We start from the raw sequence: 22,670 nt of genomic DNA, 5'->3' as shown, positions 1-22,670 counted from the left end.
GCACAGAAGTAAGCTCCTGACCTTACCTGATTATACTGATACAGTTCATCCAGGCTACTGTCTGTATTTGCCTTTATGCATGTTTACTCACTGGTAGTAATTGTCTCTTCCTACAGGGCTCGAAAGTCTAATGTGTCATACAAAAACGCATCTCAAATGCCAAAAGAGTCAGAAATTCGGGAGATGAAGATTTATATAGACAAAAAATATGAGACTGTAATTATGCCTGTGTTTGGAATTGCTACTCCCTTCCATATTGCCACCATCAAGGTAAATAAGCATTTGCAGTATGTCAAGTAAACCGCATTGCTCTTTCTAATTCAACAGCATTGACACCCACAATTTACGGTGGATGGCGAGACTTTAAAGATGGCAGACACTCATGATGTCAGCATTTGCCATACTGGCTGGCTTTCTGCTGTATTTCGCATGAATGCTGGGTGCCTACTAAAAGCCTCCAGGCCTGTAATAGATAACTCTGGATTTTGAAGTATATTGTGCTAGTTATCAGACCCCATTCTAAAAATAAAAGTTAAACACACCTCTAAAGGTTCACATCACACCACCCTTTCCACAGATCGCAAATAAAAATAAAACCAAACAAGCACGTTAGGCGAAAGATCCCTCCCACTTACATTACCTGTTGTTGCAAGTTTAGGCAATGTAGGGTTGTGTGAGCAGACTTTTACTTGTTTCACTCTGGGATCCATTGTAAACCAGCTGAACTTGCAGTCCTTTCGAATGTAGGAGATGGAAGTAGCACATCTACAGTCCTATGAAAAAGTTTGGGCACCCCTATTAATCTTAATCATTTTTAGTTCTAAATATTTTGGTATTTGCAACAGCCATTTCAGTTTGATATATCTAATAACTGATGGACACAGTAATATTTCAGGATTGAAATGAGGTTTATTGTACTGACAGAAAATGTGCAATATGCATTAAACCAAAATTTGACCGGTGCAAAAGTATGGGCACCTCAACAGAAAAGTGACATTAATATTTAGTAGATCCTCCTTTTGCAAAGATAACAGCCTCTAGTCGCTTCCTGTAGCTTTTAATCAGTTCCTGGATCCTGGATAAAGGTATTTTGGACAAACAATTCAAGTTCAGTTAAGTTAGATGGTCGCCGAGCATGGACAGCCCGCTTCAAATTATCCCACAGATGTTCAATGATATTCAGGTCTGGGGACTGGGATGGCCATTCCAGAACATTGTAATTGTTCCTCTGCATGAATGCCTGAGGATTTGGAGCGGTGTTTTGGATCATTGTCTTGCTGAAATATCCATCCCCGGCGTAACTTCAACTTCGTCACTGATTCTTGAACATTATTCTCAAGAATCTGCTGATACTGAGTGGAATCCATGCGACCCTCAACTTTAACAAGATTCCCGATGCCGGCATTGGCCACACAGCCCCAAAGCATGATGGAACCTCCACCAAATTTTACAGTGGGTAGCATGTGTTTTTCTTGGAATGCTGTTTCTTTTTGGACGCCATGCATAACGCCTTTTTTTATAACCAAACAACTCAATCTTTGTTTCCAAAATGAAGCTGCCTTGTCCAAATGTGCTTTTTCATACCTCAGGCAACTCTATTTGTGGCGTACGTGCAGAAACGGCTTCTTTCTCATCACTCTCCCATACAGCTTCTATTTGTGCAAAGTGCGCTGTATAGTTGACCGATGCACAGTGACACCATCTGCAGCAAGATGATGCTGCAGCTCTTTGGAGGTGGTCTGTGGATTGTCCTTGACTGTTCTCACCATTCTTCTCTGCCTTTCTGATATTTTTCTTGGCCTGCCACTTCTGGGCTTAACAAGAACTGTCCCTGTGGTCTTCCATTTCCTTACTATGTTCCTCACAGTGGAAACTGACAGGTTAAATCTCTGAGACAACGTTTTGTATCCTTCCCCTGAACAACTATGTTGAACAATCTTTGTTTTCAGATCATTTGAGAGCGGGCTGTCCATGTTCGGCGACCATCAAACTTAACTGAGCTTGAATTGTTTTGTAGAAAGAAATGGTCCAAAATACCTTCATCCAGGATCCAGGAACTGATTAAAAGCTACAGGAAGCGACTAGAGGCTGTTATCTTTGCAAAAGGAGGATGTACTAAATATTAATGTCACTTTTCTGTTGAGGTGCCCATATTTTTGCACCGGTCAAATTTTGGTTTAATGCATATTGCGCATTTTCTGTTAGTACAATAAACCTCATTTCAATCCTGAAATATTACTGTGTCCATCAGTTATTAGATATATCAAACTGAAATGGCTGTTGCAAACACCAAAATATTTAGAACTAAAAATGATTAAGATTAATAGGGGTGCCCAAACTTTTTCATAGGACTGTATAGTACTGAACGCCTCACACTTCGAGCTCTGACTCAGAAGGAGGAGGGTGAAAGCGTCTGACGTCATTCTGGCTGGGAGGGCAAAAGAACAAGGGAAGAGCTAGTGTTATTGCTCACAGTACAACACTCCTTAAAGTACTGTGGGTCATTTCCATAAGAATAAAAGCCTGATTTTCATCTACACGAAGCAGTTATTCTGCATAGTAAAGCACTTTGGTCAGGGCTCCAAGTACTATAAGGCACTGTTAAGGCACTGTGGCTGGTTGAATCGTGATTTTCCTGCTAACAGGATTCCCTTTTAAAATGTAACAAACTTTAGGTAAAATATTTGGTAACAAAGTATAATTTGACCTGCAAAAAAATTAAACCCTCATACATCTCTGTGAATGGAAAACTAACAGTTATGGCTTCTAGAAGGGGGGAGTAAAAAATGAAGGTTGAAAAATGGTTGTGGCAGGAATGGGTGAAAAGCCACCTTGCCAAAAAGAGTTGCCTGTAGGATTGCTTGTGCAGTGAACAGTGGAGCAGGAAAATGGAGCCCAAGCTGGTCCTTTCTACTTAAAATTTATTATAATGCTTATAAGATTAGTGATACTGTCTTTTTAGTAAGGGGACAAATCTGTTCAGATGGAGAGTCTGCGGTCTGACATCAAGATACATGATATAAAGTTGAATGAAAGCTGCCCTTAAGCTACTATGAATGTGGAAACAATACAGAAGGCTGTAGCCTGATGTATTATGGGGGAAATCCCTTCCATCTCTACTCGTATTGGTGGTAACGGATGTACTTCTGTGTATCCACTTATACTCAACAGCCTGTGCATCCCCGACATGAGGGGTGGCGAGAAAGCGTCCCTCATAATTAACAAGACCTGTAACTAAACATTTTTGTTCCTGTGTTTGCTTCCTGGAGGAGTATGGCCTGTAGCCGTAGCATTCAGGTTAAAGAATTACTGCCACCTATACAGACCTATGAAATCAGAATTAGTACTGGTAATAAGTATGAAAAATGGATCTGTTGTCTACTGTTAACCATTTAACTACTTTTTTTTTTTCTTTATTTTATTTACAGAATATTAGTATGTCAGTTGAAGGTGATTATACTTATCTCCGTATCAACTTCTATTGCCCTGGTAGTGCTCTAGGACGAAATGAAGGCAATATTTTTCCCAATCCAGATGCCACATTTGTTAAGGAAATGTAAGTAATAGTTTCAACCGTGAGTCTTTAAATCGAGTTTCTGGCCCCAAACTAAGTTTTCATACTGATGGTCTGTTCACATTATGTGGACCCTGCACAGAACAGCTGTTGCAGCTGCTAGTGGACGGGCAGTGCATCTCCTATAGAATAATGTGAGTACACAGCAAACCCATCCACTGTATACTGGTGGTTCTGAGGAAATGCAACACTGCTCCTATTACTTGCATAGAAGTGAGACTGCACATGCTGCTCATCCATTAGTCGCCCCTGGCACTCGAGGATTGCTGCAGCAGCTGGTCTTTGCAGGATCCGTGTATCTGATCCCTACAGATCATATACTCTTGACCTATTTTGTGGTTAATGTAAACCTGTGGATACGGACTGGCACCAAAATGATAAACCCACTAGGTGTATCAAGATTTGCAATATAACATAACTTCAGAACAGATACAGCACATATTTCATAAAATGTACACCAAATAAATGAATATAAGGTTTATTAGACACATGGATACAAAAGGTTCATTGAAAACACCTACTGTATTTTCCGGACTATAAGGCGCACATAAAAACCTACGATTTCCTCAGAAATCGTAAGTGCGGCTTATAGTCCGGTGCGGCTTATATATGGATGGAAGCGGCGGCAAAGACTGCGTGCCGCTTCCATACATACATAAAAGGCACCGTAAGGGTGCATGCACACTACGTAACGCCGGGCGTGTATGAGAGCCGTACACGCCGGCGTTACAGCAGGGCTGCCGAACACTTCCCATTCACTTCAATGGGAGCGCTCGTAAACGCCGCTGTTACGAGCGCTCCCATTGAAGTGAATGGGAAGTGTTCGGCAGTCTGCTGTAATGCCGGCGTGTACGGCTGTGATACACGCCCGGCGTTACTCAGTGTGCATGCACCCTAAGGGTGCATTCACACTACCGAACGCCGGCGTGTATCACAGCCGTACACGCCGGCGTTACAGCAGGGCTGCCGGACACTTCCTATTCATTTCTATGGGAGCAGGCATGCGAGCGCTCCCCATAGAAATGAATGGACAGACACTTCCCATTCATTTCTATGGGAGCCGGCATGCGAGCGCTCCCTATAGAAATGAATGGAAAAAAGCAGTCCATTCATTTCTATGGGGAGCGCTCGCATGCCTGCTCCCATAGAAATGAATAGGAAGTGTCCGGCAGCCCTGCTGTCACGCCGGCCTGAAACAGAACGTGAAACTTACCCAGCGGTGCAGGGCGGGCGGGCGGGCATTCAGGCCTCCTCTGCCTCCGATGTTCCGTCCTTCTCCTCCGGCGCTCGCTGATAATGGCCGGGGCGCATGCGCAATATCATAATGCTTCTACTGCGCATGTGCCCTGGCCATTATCAGCTTGCGAGCGCCGGAGGAGGACGGAACATCGGAGGAAGAGGAGGCCTGAATGCCCGCCCACCCTGCACCGCTCGGTAAGTTTCACATTCTGTTTCAGGCTTTTATTTTAAAACGGGGGGGGGGGGGGGGGGGGGGGGGTAGTTTAATCAAACGTTTACGGTTGGGCTCTATCAGCATGATTTTCCTGATAGAGCCCCTCCTCGCCTGCCGAGCGCTTCCAATAGAAGCGGCTGGCACGCGGGGGGTTAAGCGGCCGCTGGCAAAGTCTGCCTGCCGCCGCTTTCAATAAGATATAATGCGCACCGGACTGCGGCTTATAGTCCGGTGCGCCTTATATATGAACCGAGACGGACTATAAGGCGCTCATGGGCAATGCGGCTTATAGTCCAGTGCGCCTTATAGTCCGTAAAATACGGTAATCAAAGCCCCATATAGTAATGTGGGTCTATATACTGCTGTGCTATATAATATACCAAAGAGCCCTAGATAACTATAAAAAATCCCCTCAAATCCAATATAAATAACCCGTGAATTAAATCAATAAGCTAAACAATAATAAACATATAACCCAAAAATGTAGCTAAACAGCATTTACCCTGACGCAAAACAAGGTAAAAACCCCATATGTATCGCTGCTCCTACATGCCACTTCATCTATGAAAAAGAAACAATGCACATGCTGTCCATCCACTACAGTAGTTACTTCCAGGAACCCGGAGGCTGCTGCAGCAGTGGTGGATCTGTGCGGGATCCCCACACATCACATACCGATGGCCTATTCTGTGGCTAAATAAGCATGACATACACTAGGGACAAGAAATCTTTCTAAGGCAATTAAAAAAAAAAAAAAAACTTTGTTTTTTCCCTCCTTGACATTCTTTATTCAGAACATACCGGGCTTCCAATATGAAGACCCCTGGTGAGACTGCTGTGCCATCCCTTAACTTACAGAATGCTTTCCGAATTATCAAAGAAGTTCAGAAACGATACAAAACACGGGAGGCAGAAGAAAAGGAGAAAGAGGTGAGAAATTAAGACTGACTTGTGTCTCTCTGTTTCTATTCTGGGTGTCTGGTTTCTATGAAACCAATGATATTGTTGCTTTTATTTTACAGGGCATAGTAAAGCAAGATTCCCTTGTCATTAATCTTAACCGTAGCAATCCTAAATTGAAAGACCTGTACATTAGGCCCAACATTGCACAGAAGAGAATGCAAGGCTCTCTTGAAGCTCATGTAAATGGTAAGTGTAAACAGTCAATTGCAATTTTAAGACTCAGAAAATCATGTTAGGTTTTAATGCAGTTGCAACAGATATCAAGGAAACTGTTTCTGTCTTGATCTATGTCTAACTCTTTTGTTGCTTGTCTCTTGATAAATGCGATACTAAAACATGCTTCAGGATTTCCTTACGCCAGTCTAAAGCTGGCCATACACAGTAGACTTAAAAGTAGCATAAAATGTTCGTCACATACAGCCGACCCTCAACTAAAGTTGCTCACCAAAGTTAGTTGTGTTGTATTGTTCCTATTTTTACAGCTTTCAATCGGCTGTAATTTTTTTGTGTATCGACTAAGACTAGATTAACAGATCTGTGGATGATTTGTGTATTTGCCATATATTTTTTCGAGTATGGGCCGGTCAGAAGCTCAGTGGGTTTATTTTTATAGTGAATGTTAATCCGAACTTTCTTTGTTGTTTGTGCATTTGGCACAGTCATCTGTATGACCAATTGACAAACTTTTGTTTCAGATGAGTGATGGTTGTATAAAATCTAATGTGTATGGCTAGCTTTACACAACTCTTTTCCATATCCCACTTAAAACACAGGAATCGGCCTGTTTAGTCTATTGCCAGCTTTAGCATGTCATCAGGATATGGCAGAACTGCAGTTTGGCATCCTACTGATCATGTGACACGTCATAGCCAGACATTTGTACTTTTATACTTACTACACTTTTTGTAATCAAACTTTTTTTTTTATTTTTTTTATTTTTCACCTTTTAGGTTTCCGTTTTACATCAGTACGAGGAGATAAAGTGGATATTTTATACAATAACATTAAACATGCCATTTTCCAGCCTTGTGATGGAGAGATGATTATTGTGCTTCATTTCCACCTCAAGGTAAAGACAGAAACTTTTTTCTAATCTATAATTTTATTTATTTATTTTAAAGGCAACATGTAACTGATCACATACTGTTATTTTGTTGTACAGAATGCCATAATGTTTGGGAAAAAGAGGCATACAGATGTCCAGTTCTATACAGAAGTTGGAGAGATCACCACAGATCTGGGAAAGCACCAGCACATGCATGACCGTGATGATCTATATGCCGAACAGGTTAGCAGATTCATTCTTAACCATCTTCAAGAATTTTGCACTTGTCAGCTGATATTACATTATATGTTTTATGTAACGTGCTGCAGATAGTATGTATGTGTACTTACAGGGATTACATATTTATTTATTTTGTTTGTCTTTTTAAAATAGTATTGTTTTCTTATGGTTGGCTTCATAAACCACGTTTCCAGGACAGCATTTGGAACTAACAGTAACATGGTTAATTTTCCTTAATTTTGAGTTATGTGGATGTCAAATCCATATAGTTTAATGTTCAGAAAAAAAACCTCTCTTGTCCAATGACACTTTTGAACTCAGAGATTGTTGTCTTGGGTCTTATAATATCTGGTTATGGAGAGTGTCCAAACATTCTTTTATCAGTGCAAGATCTCCAGAAGGTAGCAGATGTAGTGATACAGTTCATTCTGGTTTTTTTAGGTTATATACAAGAGCTTACAATACAAGTTGGTCATATGCTATGGTTATATTGAAATGGCATTTATACATATACAAAATCCCCTAACACAAATCTGTTTATCTTCCATGGTAATAGCTGGAGAGAGAGATGAGGCACAAGCTTAAAACTGCCTTCAAAAACTTTATTGAAAAGGTTGAATCTTTAACGAAGGAGGATCTGGAGTTTGAGGTTCCATTCAGAGACCTGGGGTAAGTCTTTTATCCCATTGAGGTCATTTTAGGTAATTGATTGATCTGCAGATATTTTTATTTGTTACTATAATGTACACCTGCCCAAGAGTGATGTTCTCATACTGTAGATTTTATGTCCGTGTTCCAGGTTCAATGGAGCCCCATACAGAAGTACATGTCTTTTGCAGCCAACAAGCAGTGCCCTGGTAAACACAACAGAATGGGTGAGTGTTTACTCCTTTTTCACTTAGTGGGTTGTGTACTTTATAAGCTCTTCAACTCTTTGGGGTTATTTCTAACTTTAAAAATGCGCTATCCTTTTTATGTCTTTATTTTCTTAAATTCAACAGCCACCGTTTGTTGTAACATTAGATGAGGTCGAGCTTGTACACTTTGAGAGAGTCCAGTTTCACCTGAAGAACTTTGACATGGTCATCGTTTACAAAGACTACAATAAGAAGGTCACTATGATCAACGCCATTCCTGTGGCATCCCTTGATCCCATCAAAGAGTGGTTAAAGTGAGTTCTTCATAAAGTATGGCACCCATTTAAACTGAACATTTTATGTGTTAACCGTTGAGTATTATGTGTAGTTTGTCCGTATTCTATGTCTCTGCTGAAAAAATGTACTGAAGGGAATAAGAAGCAAAGGTCTGTGGGTAATAGGCTCGGTTCACATCTGTGTTCTGGTCATTCCGTCCCCTCTCTGAATGAAAAATGTGGAGAAAAGTCCTGCAAGCAGCACTTTTCTCTCTGCATTTTTCATGTGGAAGCTGAAGGGAAACCACACAGACCCGATTATAGTCTATGGGGTCCACAGGTTTCCTGAGGTAACCGTTTTTTTTGTTTGTTTTGTTTTTAATGTGGATTAGGTTCCTGTTCAGGGGTTCACCAAAGGAACTTCCCGAATGGAGACCCATGCACAGATATGAACTGAGCCATAGTTTTATATGTTTTGTGTGATCTTTGCTTTATATTGGCTGCTTTTGATCTGTATGTGAAATATCAGTATAAATTGATTAAAACATTGTTGTACAGTGATTTGCCAAATTATTTTCTTACACAGCTCGTGTGATATTAAGTACACTGAGGGAGTACAGTCACTGAACTGGACTAAAATTATGAAAACCATTGTGGATGACCCTGAAGGTTTCTTTGAGCAAGGTGGCTGGTCTTTCCTTGAACCAGAAGGAGAGGTGAGAGACTAATTTAATGTAATTTAACTTAAATCCAACAAACATTAAAGGGAATTACTGTGACCACGATAAGTCTTCAACTTCAGATCAGTTGGGATCCAACACGCCACCCTTGAATGAGAATGAATTGCAAATGGGTCATGTGACCAATGCACGTGACATGGCCTGTGAAGTGGCACCCAAGCACCACTGCTGTCAGCTGATCTGTAGTGGTCCTGGGCTTAGTACCCAGTCTATCTAGTATTGGTGAGCTTAAGGATAGCTACAAAATTTAAAGTGCCATAAACTGTGTTGTTCTTTTGGCTTGTCCAAGTAACAGAGATCTGTTGGCGGTTTTCACATTTTAACTTGCACAAGTGTCTAGGTAACCTCTGCCAGAAATCACTTTTGTGTCACAAGTTTTATAAGAGATTTTCTTTTGTGGCTGGCAAATTCTTTCCTCCCTTAGGGCAGTGATGGAGGAGCTGAAGGTTCAGAGTCTGAGATAGAAGATGAGACTTTCAACCCTTCTGAAGATGAATATGAGGATGAGGAAGAAGACAGTGATGAGGATTATTCTGATGAAACAGAAGAATCAGGTGAATATTGAGAATGAAATCTGAGCTGATCAACTGCTTTGTGAAGTTTTTTTTGGAGACCAAACAAGGAATGGTAAATAAATTCTGTATGATTAAAACTTTTTCTATACAGTTTACAGTGAAGAATCTCTAGGCAGTGATGAAGAGAGTGGTAAAGACTGGGATGAACTAGAAGAAGAAGCTAGGAAAGGTGAGTTTCCTTGATTACAATGTTCCTTGATCCGTTATGTACTATAATCACTTTAAATGCATTGAATTACTGTAGGTCAGATCCATATCGGACACTACATAGCTCAGCCCAGTAGCAAAATCGGTCACCGTGTGTGTAGGCCAAAACCTCCACATAACTAATTGCTGTTGAAAAATGCAACAAAGCTGCATTGAGTATATTTATGCAGCAATTATCTTTGCACTTTTTTTTACTCCTATTAATCAGCTAAAATTGTCAAGGTGTGTTTTTAGAGAAACATGCATCTTTAAAAATGCAGTTTTTTTTCATGTGTAGATGAGATTAACCAGGCTTTTTTTTGCTGTGTTTCCTCATTGAGTGTAGTTTACCATCAAGTCACTGTTATTTGCATACAGTGAATCTGTGGACAAACTACATTTCCCATGATTTATCTGCCTGTTCTCTCAATGTGTATCCCTACCTTCTGCATTCTCCCCTGCAGTGAAATCACAGGTAATAAATCACTCTTACATCCGAGGTCACGAGCCTCAAGGTCTCATTTGCCACCTGCAATGCTCAAAGGGAGGGAGTAGTGAGCTTACAGATACTCTGCTGCATTCAAATAGGGTATATATTAGGAAGTGTTTTCTAGTGATGCATCCTGCTATTTGGTCCATGTTTTTTTTTAACCTGAATAACACCTTTAAACCTAATTTTGAGGCAACAAATATATTTGGATGGTTCTTATTCTGAGTTGTCATATAATAGCACTAGATATTCTTTAACAACTCTCATTTCTATGAATTTTAGGTTTAAAGCAAATGTTGTTTGGTGTACAAATAGGGGAAAAAAATAGTGATGAATGATTGTATGTTGTGTGTTCATATTAATGGTATCTGTTGCCTTACAGCTGACCGCGAAAGTCGTTATGAGGAAGAGGAGGAACAAAGTAGGACTAAGAAGAGGAAGGGTCACGGACATGCACCCACCCCATCAAAGAAGAGGAGGAAGTAGCGCTAGTGTGACCCCTTCCTTTTCCCAGTTCATTCTTCCTTTTCACCCCTTTACTTTTGAAGTAAATTCCCATGACCCATCTTTCTACTCATTCCTCCTTATTATGTATGTTCCCAGATTTCAGAATTTCTTACTTTTCCTTCACTTTCCCTATGAGTCTGAGGTGCGTCACCTGTGCTTTTGCTGCTACAGACTGCTGGGATGCTATGTGATGGTTAAATGGACCAATATGGCATTATTTTATTATGTCCTTTTAACTGGACTGGTCACAGAATTAAAATCCATAGTGAAACTTCACAACATACAAAAATACTCCTTTTTTTTTTTCCTGAAAAGACTTTCTCATTGTATCTATAAAGCCCTTCCATTATTTCATGGACTTTGTGATGCTGTGTGGCAGTTAAGTGGTTAAAGTGACACTGCCTGTCTACCAAGCTGGGTGGTTTGCCTGTATCCCTATGTGCACTTGACCAATTCCTTTGCCTCCTCTCATAGCTTGCTGTTTTTCATATTTCTTGTGCTGCTCTACTAGAAACTCTTGTAAAATGTTACTTTTTTTTTTTTTTTTTTTAATTTGCAATGTTATTTTGTTTAAAATGTCAGGAGTCTGTCATCCTCCTCGCTGCTCATCTCTTCTGACTTCAGACACCATAAAGGCGTGGTGATTTTTTTTTTTTTTTCTCTTGGATTCTCTTTTTCCATGTTTTTCTTTCTAGCAGTGAGGTGTAAATGGTGTTTTTCAGACCTTGGAGACGTGTAAACAAATAAAAGAAAACAAACCGTTTTGTACCTTTTCCCCGTTTGCTATTATTATTTTTTTTTTTTGAGATTCTGTGGTAGAGTATGAAAATTTTTACTGAACACTCGAATTGTTGAGCAGCACTTGTAAATGACACCTTGATTGTTCAGTCCTGTTCTAAACAATAAAATGAGATTCCTCAGGGATACAATGCCACCTTTTGTGTGTGGTTTTGTGCTTTCATTACTTAATATTTAGAGTTGGTGAGCTTTGGCCAATGTTCTTCTAAACCCTTTTCTCATTACAGTACTTGTGACGTTTCACCAGTGGGAGTTAGGATAGTTTCAAATAAAAATGTAAGAGAAAATAAAGATCGAACCTGCTTGTTGGTGGTTCCTTTACTTATGTTTTTTTATTTTTTTATCCTATATATCAAATTCTTCAGTTATTGCATTCCTTTTGTCATAGTATCCTCTCTCCTAAAACTGTCATCACAAAATAGACGTTATAAATTGTGTCTACGTTACCATAAAGTTTCCATGTGTAGCCTGATCCTGCATTCAGATGTCTCTCTTATCCTCTGTCAACTGAAGGGCAGGGTTAATACATTGAGCTTGTGGATACAGTGTTTTTTGCTCCAGCTTAACAGTAGGTATCCTTTCATTGTCTTCCTGCCTGTAATTGGAGTAAGATCAAAGAACCTTTCACCACCTCTAACAAGTCCAGCTCTTTATGATTTTTTTTTTTTTTAAATTTAGATTGTGAGCCCCATGAAAAACTCAATGTAAATTTTCCCGTATCAGTATGTCTTTGGAGCAGGGGAGGAAATCCACGCAAACACGGCGAGAACATACAAACTCCTTGCTGATGTTGTTCCTGGAGGGATTTGAACCCAGGACTTTAGTCTTCATTGCTAACTACTGAGCCACCATATTGCCCCCTCTTTATGTGACTTATTAGCTGCTGCTGCACCCCTGATTATGGCACAGGTGGAATTTTCTCTTGTTCATAAGTAATCAATGCTTAAAGGGGCTCTATCAGCAAAATCATGCTGCTAGAGCCCCACATACAGTTAGGGCCAGAAATATTTGGACAGTGACACAATTTTCGCGAGTTGGGCTCTGCATGCCACCACATTGGTTTTGAAATGAAACCTCTACAACAGAATTCAAGTGCAGATTGTAACGTTTAATTTGAAGGGTTGAACAAAAATATCTGATAGAAAATGTAGGAATTGTACACATTTCTTTACAAACACTCCACATTTTAGGAGCTCAAAAGTAATTGGACAAATAAACATAACCCAAACAAAATATTTTTTTTTTTTCAATATTTTGTTACGAATCCTTTGGAGGCAATCACTGCCTTAAGTCTGGAACCCATGGACATCACCAAACGCTGGGTTTCCTCCTTCTTAATGCTTTGCCAGGCCTTTACAGCCGCAGCCTTCAGGTCTTGCTTGTTTGTGGGTCTTTCCGCCTTAAGTCTGGATGTGAGCAAGTGAAATGCATGCTCAATTGGGTTAAGATCTGGTGATTGACTTGGCCATTGCAGAATGTTCCACTTTTTTGCACTCATGAACTCCTGGGTAGCTTTGGCTGTATGCTTGGGGTCATTGTCCATCTGTACTATGAAGCGCCGTCCAATCAACTTGGCAGCATTTGGCTGAATCTGGGCTGAAAGTATATCCCGGTACACTTCAGATTTCATCCGGCTACTCTTGTCTGCTGTTATGTCATCAATAAACACAAGTGACCCAGTGCCATTGAAAGCCATGCATGCCCATGCCATCACGTTGCCTCCACCATGTTTTACAGAGGATGTGGTGTGCCTTGGATCATGTGCCGTTCCCTTTCTTCTCCAAACTTTTTTCTTCCCATCATTCTGGTACAGGTTGATCTTTGTCTCATCTGTCCATAGAATACTTTTCCAGAACTAAGCTGGCTTCTTGAGGTGTTTTTCAGCAAATTTAACTCTGGCCTGTCTATTTTTGGAATTGATGAATGGTTTGCATCTAGATGTGAACCCTTTGTATTTACTTTCATGGAGTCTTCTCTTTACTGTTGACTTAGAGACAGATACACCTACTTCACTGAGAGTGTTCTGGACTTCAGTTGATGTTGTGAACGGGTTCTTCTTGACCAAAGAAAGTATGCGGCGATCATCCACCACTGTTGTTATCCGTGGACGCCCAGGCCTTTTTGAGTTCCCAAGCTCACCAGTCAATTCCTTTTTTCTTAGAATGTACCCGACTGTTGATTTTGCTACTCCAAGCATGTCTGCTATCTCTCTGATGGATTTTTTCTTTTTTTTCAGCCTCAGGATGTTCTGCTTCACCTCAAATGAGAGTTCCTTTGACCGCATGTTGTCTAGTCACAGCAACAGCTTCCAAATGCAAAACCACACACCTGGAATCAACCCCAGACCTTTTAACTACTTCATTGATTACAGGTTTACGAGGGAGACACCTTCAGAGTTAATTGCAGCCCTTAGAGTCCATTGTCCAATTACTTTTGGTCCCTTGAAAAAGAGGAGGCTATGCATTACAGAGCTATGATTCCTAAACCCTTTCTCCGATTTGGATGTGGAAACTCTCATATTGCAGCTGGGAGTGTGCACTTTCAGCCCATATTATATATATAATTGTATTTCTGAACATGTTTTAGTAAACAGCTAAAATAACAAAACTTGTGTCACTGTCCAAATATTTCTGGCCCTAACTGTATGTGTGCATAGCCTTTAAAAAGGCTATTCAGGCACCAGTAAAGTTATATTAAACTACCCCCCCGTTTTAAAATAATAACCTAAAATGGAATGTGCTGTACTTACGGATCGTGCACCCTGGGCGGGCATTCAGGGTGTGTCTTCATCTTCCTCCACGCCTCTTCTTCCTCCGATGTCCTCCGGTCCCGTCCTCCTCCGGCGCTCGCTCGCGGACACTGATATAAAAAGAAAACGGCCTGGGTGCCTGCGCAGTAGCATGCGGCTTCTACTACAGCTACTGCGCATTCGCCCAGGCTATCACTGTCCGTTCGCGAGCGCTGGAGGAAGACGGGACCGGAGGACATCGGAGGAAGAAGAGATGTGGAAGAAGATGAAGACACACCCTGAATGCCCGCCCAGCGTGCACGATCCGTAAGTAGAGAACATTCTTTTTTAGGGTGTTATTTTAAAACGGGGGGGGGGGGGGGGGGGGGTAGTGTAATATAACTTTACCGGTGCCTGAATAGCCTTTTTAAAGGCTATGCACGCATATGTGGGGTTCTAGCAGCATGATTTTGCTGATAGAGCCCCTTTAAATAGCACATCTGGCACCAAAACTACCTGCACTTGGAATGGTGGAGGCTAGGGAGAAAATTCCAGCTGTGCTTGAATTGGTGGAGGTGGTGAAGGGTCTTCTTTAATAAGTGAATTCTACATAACAGGAATTATCTGTATATTGTGAAGGTCAGTGACCATTGTGAAAGCTGCAATATTTCCTTTGCTTTTTTTTTTTAATGCACGTTACATAGAGAATTAAAATGGTGATTTTTTTTTTTAGGGAAGGCACATGATCACCTATGTCTGGCAGTGGCTTTCCGTGTTCTCCCTAGGAATAAGCATTGCTGCAGTGTCACTTTGAACTGTGTATGCCACAGAATATGCACTGTTTAAAGCTACATTGACAGTGGGAAATGGCAGATGGAGTCAGATCCTGTCCCTACTCTGACCTGTGTGTATTATCCTGAGACACATGCACAGATACTAGTATAGATGGCAGCCCCTACAGTCATCAAATGAAATTAGTAAATATTATATTGTCAATTTAATTTTTAATTAAAAAAAAATAATTCTCACTTATTTGATTGGGGGACACAGCACCATGGCTATCCACTTGGCCACTAGGAGGCTTACTCTAGATGAATGAAAAGCTGTTGGTTCCGCCTCGAGGGTATACCCTTCTCACAGACTGTGCTCAGTCAGTTTAAACCTAGTGTCAGACGTGACCTGACATGGCAACATTTTTTTCTTTTTCAAGTACCGGGGGTAATTCACTGTATATGCCACACTAGTCGCACCCCACTGTGGGCCCAGCGCTCTATAAGGGCCCGTTCTCACAAAGTTATGCGGTGCTCATTCTGACACATAAACACGTGTCAGAGTGAGCGCTTCGAAACAGAATCCCATTGACTTCAATGGCTGCCGTCTTATGCGCGCTACATATTGAAATTAATGGGTTAAAAAGCCTATTGATGTCAATGTGTAGCGTGCGTAAGATGGCACCCATTGAAGTCAATGGGATTCTGTTTTGAAGCGCTCATGTTTACGTGTCAGAATGAGCGCCGTGTTACTTCATGAGAACGGCCCTAAAAGAATCTAGCAGATCACCAGTCATTGATTCCCATTAAGTTCACTCCTTTCCTGGGCCTTCTTAGGCCTTCCTATTGGCTAGGGGGCAGTCCTGGGGTGGTCTTCCATCTTCTGCCTATTCCCTTAATGTGGGAAATCCAGGGGGAGGGCTTTTTTTTGTGTTTCTAAAAAAGAAAAATGTAATCATTTTTTTCTATTCTGCAGCTGCTCTTTTCTCAGTCTCCTTTTCTGACACACCCACACCCCCTCTGTGGATCTCTGCGCAGCTTGTACTACAGTAGTCAACAATAGGACACGCTCCAGTGGTATAGTAGGTAACCACCATGTTTCCTTGGGCCCATTCTGCTATATCATCACGTGTAGTGCCGTCTCACCTCTTGGCCCTCACCCCTAATCTTGCCACATTTATATGTGCACCTGCTTTATCAAATATTACCATGAGGCTAGTCTGAACCCATCTGTCCTCTGCTTTCTGGTGCTCGTGTTGCAGCACATATACTAAAGATGGAATGATGCAGAGAAGTTTAGCAGGCCCCTGCGCACAGATGCCACGCATGATGCGTTTAAGTCTAGGCTCAGCCGTACAGTCATCTCCTGACCTCTCCCTTACTTAAGCCATAGGCACTCTTGCCAGATATAATTTGAGGTGGAAACTTTGGAATGGCTACCTTCTCAGATCGCTGGTCAGTCAATGACTTGTAGGCCTCTCCCTGGGCACCCTCATTATTCAATTTCCAGGAGCTGTCCTCGCATAAGGACCAGGATTTCATCCTACAGGCCACCGTCCTCTGGGCACTCCCTGGATTGTGATACCGTTCAGGGCTCCTCTGTAACAGGCGTGACCCTGTCTCCTATATGGTCTGTTTCTACTGGGGACACCTCTGACTCTGACCCAAAGTATCAGCTAGGCACATTTATATGTTCAGCTATGCAGGAGCTCAGCCGTGCAGTCAGAGGGACTCTACAAATCTCAGGACATCTCTTAACACCTCAGTCGCTGCTCTCCTCTGGCCGTGGGCCATATCACCTGACCTGTCTGCTTCATCTAGAAGTTGGACGCCCATCTTTCCAAACAATGAGTCTCCATGTAGTTGGAGTCCCCCTGTGGTGAACCCATGATAGTTGGGCTCTCCCAGGCTACTATGCTTCCTTTAGTAGAGGACTCTGACTGAGGGTGGACTCCGCTGGAAACGCTAATGGGCCTTCATAGTGGCTGCCTCCTCCTTGCGGCCTTCATTTGATCCTTCTACCAAGTCAGTTAGGCCTTTATTTTCTGGGCTAAACCGCTCCATGGGGTCTCTCCTGTGTGTTCATCCATTCAGGCAGAATTTTTTTTTTCTCCAGGACGCCTCCACCCTGCTGTGGCAGGCCATCATTGTTCCCACTCCCGTGAGGTTAAATGTGTGTGTATCATGTCATTTGCATCTAAATTCCCATTATGACAGCACATCACTATGGCATGTAGTTCTATTGCTAAAAGGGTATTAGACTTTTCTATGATGGTTCAGAGCTCTTGTTGACTTTACATGACCTAATGAAAACATCCCCCAATGATCCCACCATTTCTAATTTAGATTTATCAGAAAAAGCATTCATTGCAGATTTTAACTGGATGTACCTTCTTGACAAGTTAATCTCCATTCCTCTCAAAATATTTGAATAGACCTAAGTTCACCATTATTGAAATGTGGGCAACCACTTCTTGACCATGTAAAAAAAAAAAAATTGCAATAAAAAATTACAAAGAAAACACCACCAACATGCTGTGATTGCTATTGGTCACAGCATGTGAGGAGTTAAGCCGCTGTAGTCAAAGAAAGATTATGAATGATAATCTGTTTTCCCTTAGCCCAAACAGCAGCACAACTGGGGTATTCCTGCCCCTAATGAGCTGTTAGGACAGGTGGAATTTTTAAGACATGCTCCTCCCTTGTGTTAGTAACAAGTATGATATACAGAGAGCAATTTATGCCAAGAGCTACACACACATACACAAAATCTGTACAATAGCACCTCTTAGGGAGGGAGCCTTGTGCTGCTGTTTGGGCTAAGGTAAAACAGATTATCATTCATAATCTTTCTTTCCCCCTACGCCCAACAGCAGCACAACTGGGGATTTAGCAAGTATTATCTCCCCTAGGGCGGGACCTCCTGGCAGGCTGATGCCAAGACGGAGTGCCCAAATGCTGTAGCATCGGCCGTACGCCAGTCCAATCTGTAGCGTTTGGTAAAAGTCAGCTGTGAGCTCCAAGAGGCTGCAGCACATATCTGCTCTAGAGAGAGGAACCGTGTCTCTGCCCATGATGTCGCCACTGATCGGGTGGCATGGGCTCGTAGGAAATCTGGAACAGGAAGATTCTGAGCCCGTAGGGAACAGCTGATAGCTTCTCTGATCCATCTAGACAGGGTTACCTTTGATGCTTTAGCGCCTCTATTGTGGCCAAACACATTAACCAGAAGATTCTCTGATCTTCGGAATAGTGCTGTACGGTCCAGGTAGATACGTAGTGCTCTTACCAGATCCAGTGTGTGTAGCTTCTCCTCCTGCTCAGTGGCAGGGGAGGGAAAGAAACCCGGTAGGGTGATCACTTGATTGGTGTTCTGAAGTGTGGGTACCTTTGGCAAGAATCCTGGGACGAACCTTAGCTGTACTCTGTCAGGAAAGAAAGTTATGAAAGGTTCGGAGGCTGCTAGAGCCTGCAATTTGCCAACCCTCTTGGCGGAGGTTATTGCCAACAGAAAGGTCACTTTAAATGACAGGTACTTCCAGTCCACTTCAGATAATGGTTCGAAGGGGGGTGCACAGAGCCCTTGTAGAACCGCGGCCAGGTCCCACCTGGGGACAGGGGGCCGTACCTGGGGGCGGAGCCTGGCAGCCCCCCTAAGGAACTGTTTGACAAGAGGATCTTGTGATAACCGTGTCTCCAGGAGAGCAGATAGAGCTGACACTTGAACCTTGAGGGTAGCAGGTGCTAGTCCTCTCTCCAGGCCGTTCTGTAAGAACTCTAGGACTGCATCTCTGTCTGGATCGCGCTGGTTGCCTGTACACCAATCTCGGAATATCCGGGCGATCCTTTGGTAGCTCTGATTGGTTGCCTCTGCTCTTGAATGGGCTAAGGTACTTAGCACTCCCTGGGACAATCCTCTGTCTGTGCGTATGGCGCGGTTAGCCTCCAGGCAGTGAGGTTGAATTTGTCTAGGCCCAGGCAAGGCCGACTGTTCAGTGACACCAGGTTCCTGACTGGTGGAAGCCTCCAGTAGTTCCCCCGACTCATAAGGATAAGGTCGGTGAACCATGCCCTTTTTGGCCAGAACGGCATGATCACTATTGCCGAAGTCTGGTCCTGCCTGAGTTTCGCCAATACCTTCGGTATCATCGGGATGGGAGGGAACACGTATGCCAGTTCGAACCTCCATGGTATTGACAGGGCATCCACAGCCAAAGGGTTGTCTTCCCGGTACAGGGAGCAAAACCTTTCTACTTTGGCATTGTGTTGGGTGGCCATCAGATCCACCTCGGGGAGACCCCACCTCCTGGTCAGGTAGTGGAAGATGTCCTGATTCAGGGACCATTCGCCTGCGGTCGGCCGGCCTCTGCTGAGTTGATCCGCTAGGATGTTCAGGCGGCCCTGGATATGTACCGCAGCCAGCTGGGAGAGGTTTCGTTCTGCCCAGGAGAAGATCAGGTTGGTGACTTGCATGAGCGAGGGGGACCTGGTTCCTCCCTGCTTGTTGATATAGTGGACTGTCGTCAGATTGTCTGATCTTACTTTGACCACTTTCCCTCGTAGAAGTGGTGCAAATGACAGAAAGGCTCGATGAACTGCGGTAAGCTCGCGCCAGTTGGATGAGTGCGTCCTCTCCCGCTGATTCCATGTACCTTGAACCGGGGTCTCCCCCAGATGAGCTCCTCAGCCTGTGAGGGAGGCATCTGTAGTCAACAGGGTCCAGGCGGGCTGGACCGAGGACTTCCCATCTCGCAGATGGGTCCACCAGGGCAAGGTTTGCCGGGTGCTGATGGTTAACTGGATTGGCTTCTGTAAACCTGAAGGACTGTGATTCCAGACTCTCAAGATCTCGTTCTGTAGAGGGCGCATATGCCATAGGGCCCAAGGAACTGCATCTAGGGCAGCGGACATCAATCCAAGGACCTTCATAGCCGTCCTGATGGTGACCTTCCGTGTGGAAGACAAATGATGTGCTGCCCGAGCAATTTTCCTTTTGCGAGGAGAGGGTAGAGAGACCGTCATGTTGAGAGAGTCTAGAATAAGTCCCAGGAACTGAACTCGTGTTGATGGCACCATCACTGACTTCTGCCAGTTTACCAGCCACCCCAGCTTGTCTAGTAGAGCTACGACGGTCTGCACCTGCGTGGTAAAAACCTCCTTTGAATGAGCCTTCAGAAGCCAGTCGTTCAGGTACGGGACTATGAATATGCCTTGAAGGCGCAGGGCGGCAGCGACCAGAGCTATAACCTTTGTGAAGGTGTGGGGGGTGGAGGATATGCCGAACGGGAGGGCTGCGAACTGGAAGTGCGCCTCTTTCCCTTGTATGTCTACGGCAATCCTTAGGAACTTTCGGTGTGCCAGAAAGATGGGTACGTGGAGGTAGGCATCCTTCAGGTCCAGAGTGACGAAGTGATCTCCAGGGTGCATGAAAGGTAGTACTGACCTTATGGTTTCCATGCGAAACCGCAGCCTGCGGATGAAGTGATTCAGATACCTGAGATCGATGATCATACGCCACTCGCCTGATGGCTTGGGGACCAAGAAGACTGGAGAGTAGACGCCTGTGCCTTGCTCTGCGCGAGGAACCATCTCTAGCGCGGCCTTGTCCACGTACTCCTGAATCAATCTCTCCAGATGAAGTTGTTTGGGGCCCTTAAGAGGGCGGGTTCTTACCATCTTCTCTGGCGGCTGGGAAACAAAATTAATTTTATAGCCTTCCTGGATCGTCTGGATGACCCAGGGGTCCCGAATATTCTGCCGCCAGGCCTCCACATAGTGGGAAAGACGACCGCCCACCCCAGGGGAGGGGGGGGGGTAGGAAGGGGGGGGTGTACTGAGAGGGAATTAGAAGGGGGCATTCTTACGGCCACGAGATGAGCCCCGACCTCTTCCTCTCCCGTATCGCTGCTGGCCTCTGGTGCCTCTCCGGGTGCCTCTTCCTCGAAAGGAGGTACTCCGACCTTCAAGGGGCTGTGGCAGGTTCTTGCCCTTGGAGTCGGCCCAGCCTTCCATGATGTGGTCGAGCTCCCTTCCGAACAGCCGTCCGGGCTCAAAGGGGAGACCACAGAGGCTATTTTTGGAAGTAAGGTCAGCCTTCCAGGGCTTCAGCCATAGGGGTCGGCGAGCCACAGTAGCCAGTGCCATGGATCTAGCCGCCAGACGGGTCTGAAAATGGGTAGCCTCTGTCAGGTGATCCACCAACAGCGTGATGTTGGACACTGCCGCGAGGAGATCATCACGATCCACGCCGGAATCGATGTCCTTGGCCAGGGATGACAGTTCTGCGCGTAAGCCAGTTGCTACCTCATTCGCAACCATGCCCAAAGAGGCCTGGGCAGAGGCAGACGAATATACACGCCTCAAAGATCCTTCGACTCGGCGATCCATGGGGTCCCTGAGGCCCGAGCCGTCCTCTGATGGAAGGATGGAGCGCCTTGATAACTTGGCCACGGTGACGTCCACCTTTGGTGGGGGACCCCACGCCTTTAGTTGACTTTCAGAGACGGGAAAAAGTGCCTTGAAGCGTGTGGATGGCGCAAAGGATCTCTCCGGGTGCCTCCATTCGCCCTCCATCAGGCGGAGCATCTCCGAAGAGGGCCTGAAGGTACGAGACCTACGGCTAGAGCCTTCCCCGCCTTCCCGGTCTCTGATTCTTAGGGTCTTGAATACTCTGGACATTTTGTCCAGGGGAAAAATCTCCTTCTCCTCCTCTGTACTAGAAGACGACTCCACATCCCTGAGGCGCAGCTTTTCCAGAGGCGGCAGGGACAATTCACAATCCAGCCGTGGCCTCTTGGACAGGGAGACGGCTTGCATCCTTTTCATGGAGTCCTGGACGTACCCCTTCACCCAGGAAACCATCTCTCGCATGGGAGTTGTTTCAACAGAGGGGGCCCTGCACCCCTGACAGAACCGATATTGGGAGTCATCAGGCAGCGGCACTCTACAGGAAGCGCACGCCAGATGCTTCCTTTTGGAAGCAGCCTTCCTTCTAGGAGGAACAGTGGAGGAAGAAGAAGACATTCTGAGGAGGAAGAAAAGGATACACTAACTAGTTACTGCCCCCAGGGATGCAACTCCCCAACCTCCCCCCCCCTTCCCCTGGCCATGTCCACCAAACCTTAGTCAATGAAGACAGCTCTCCAGCAATGAGATGACCAGGGAGCTTCACCAACTGATGTGCTTGCAACCGGAGCGACAAGCACTACTGAAGCTCTAGGGGGACTTAAATAGGCCAGGGGGTGGGGTTTTGCCCGGAGCCCCGCCCAGGGGGCAGGGGCTACAACGGAGCCAGAATCTCCATGAGAAAAGGGGAGGGGGAAGACAGGGGGGAGGGGGGAGATATCCGACTCAGGTATGGTCCCAAGGACCGGGGGACCCCCCCCCCCCCCGAACTACCACGGCAATGCTCGTGTCTAGGGGTTATTCTCTTTCCGTCCGCCGCGAGACCCGCGCATTGCGCATGCGCG

The 22,670-nt window shown here is 44.3% G+C and overlaps 1 protein-coding gene and 1 pseudogene across 1 annotated transcript in view; both read left to right on the top strand.

The window, feature by feature from the left end:
* The window catches only part of SUPT16H (SPT16 homolog, facilitates chromatin remodeling subunit), a 25,288-nt gene extending 13,292 nt beyond the window's left edge, over window positions 1–11,996 (top strand). Inside the window, exons 13-26 of the mRNA XM_075276744.1 lie at window positions 1–8; window positions 117–270; window positions 3,429–3,556; window positions 5,822–5,957; window positions 6,050–6,176; window positions 6,941–7,059; window positions 7,153–7,278; window positions 7,832–7,944; window positions 8,075–8,150; window positions 8,277–8,446; window positions 8,994–9,123; window positions 9,572–9,701; window positions 9,814–9,891; window positions 10,781–11,996. The exon at window positions 1–8 is cut by the window's left edge and continues 108 nt beyond it. Of these exons, the coding sequence (XP_075132845.1) occupies window positions 1–8; window positions 117–270; window positions 3,429–3,556; window positions 5,822–5,957; window positions 6,050–6,176; window positions 6,941–7,059; window positions 7,153–7,278; window positions 7,832–7,944; window positions 8,075–8,150; window positions 8,277–8,446; window positions 8,994–9,123; window positions 9,572–9,701; window positions 9,814–9,891; window positions 10,781–10,884 (1,599 nt within the window). The 3' untranslated portion in view covers window positions 10,885–11,996. The remainder of the gene's footprint in view (window positions 9–116; window positions 271–3,428; window positions 3,557–5,821; window positions 5,958–6,049; window positions 6,177–6,940; window positions 7,060–7,152; window positions 7,279–7,831; window positions 7,945–8,074; window positions 8,151–8,276; window positions 8,447–8,993; window positions 9,124–9,571; window positions 9,702–9,813; window positions 9,892–10,780) is intronic.
* Window positions 11,997–16,448: 4,452 nt separating this feature from the next.
* LOC142190930 (U6 spliceosomal RNA) lies at window positions 16,449–16,545 on the top strand (annotated as a pseudogene).
* Window positions 16,546–22,670: the final 6,125 nt, after the last annotated feature.

This window comes from Leptodactylus fuscus, chromosome 1 (assembly GCF_031893055.1).
Source record: "Leptodactylus fuscus isolate aLepFus1 chromosome 1, aLepFus1.hap2, whole genome shotgun sequence".
NCBI classification, from domain to species: domain Eukaryota; kingdom Metazoa; phylum Chordata; class Amphibia; order Anura; family Leptodactylidae; genus Leptodactylus; species Leptodactylus fuscus.
This window is presented reverse-complemented; position numbering and strand designations above follow the sequence as displayed.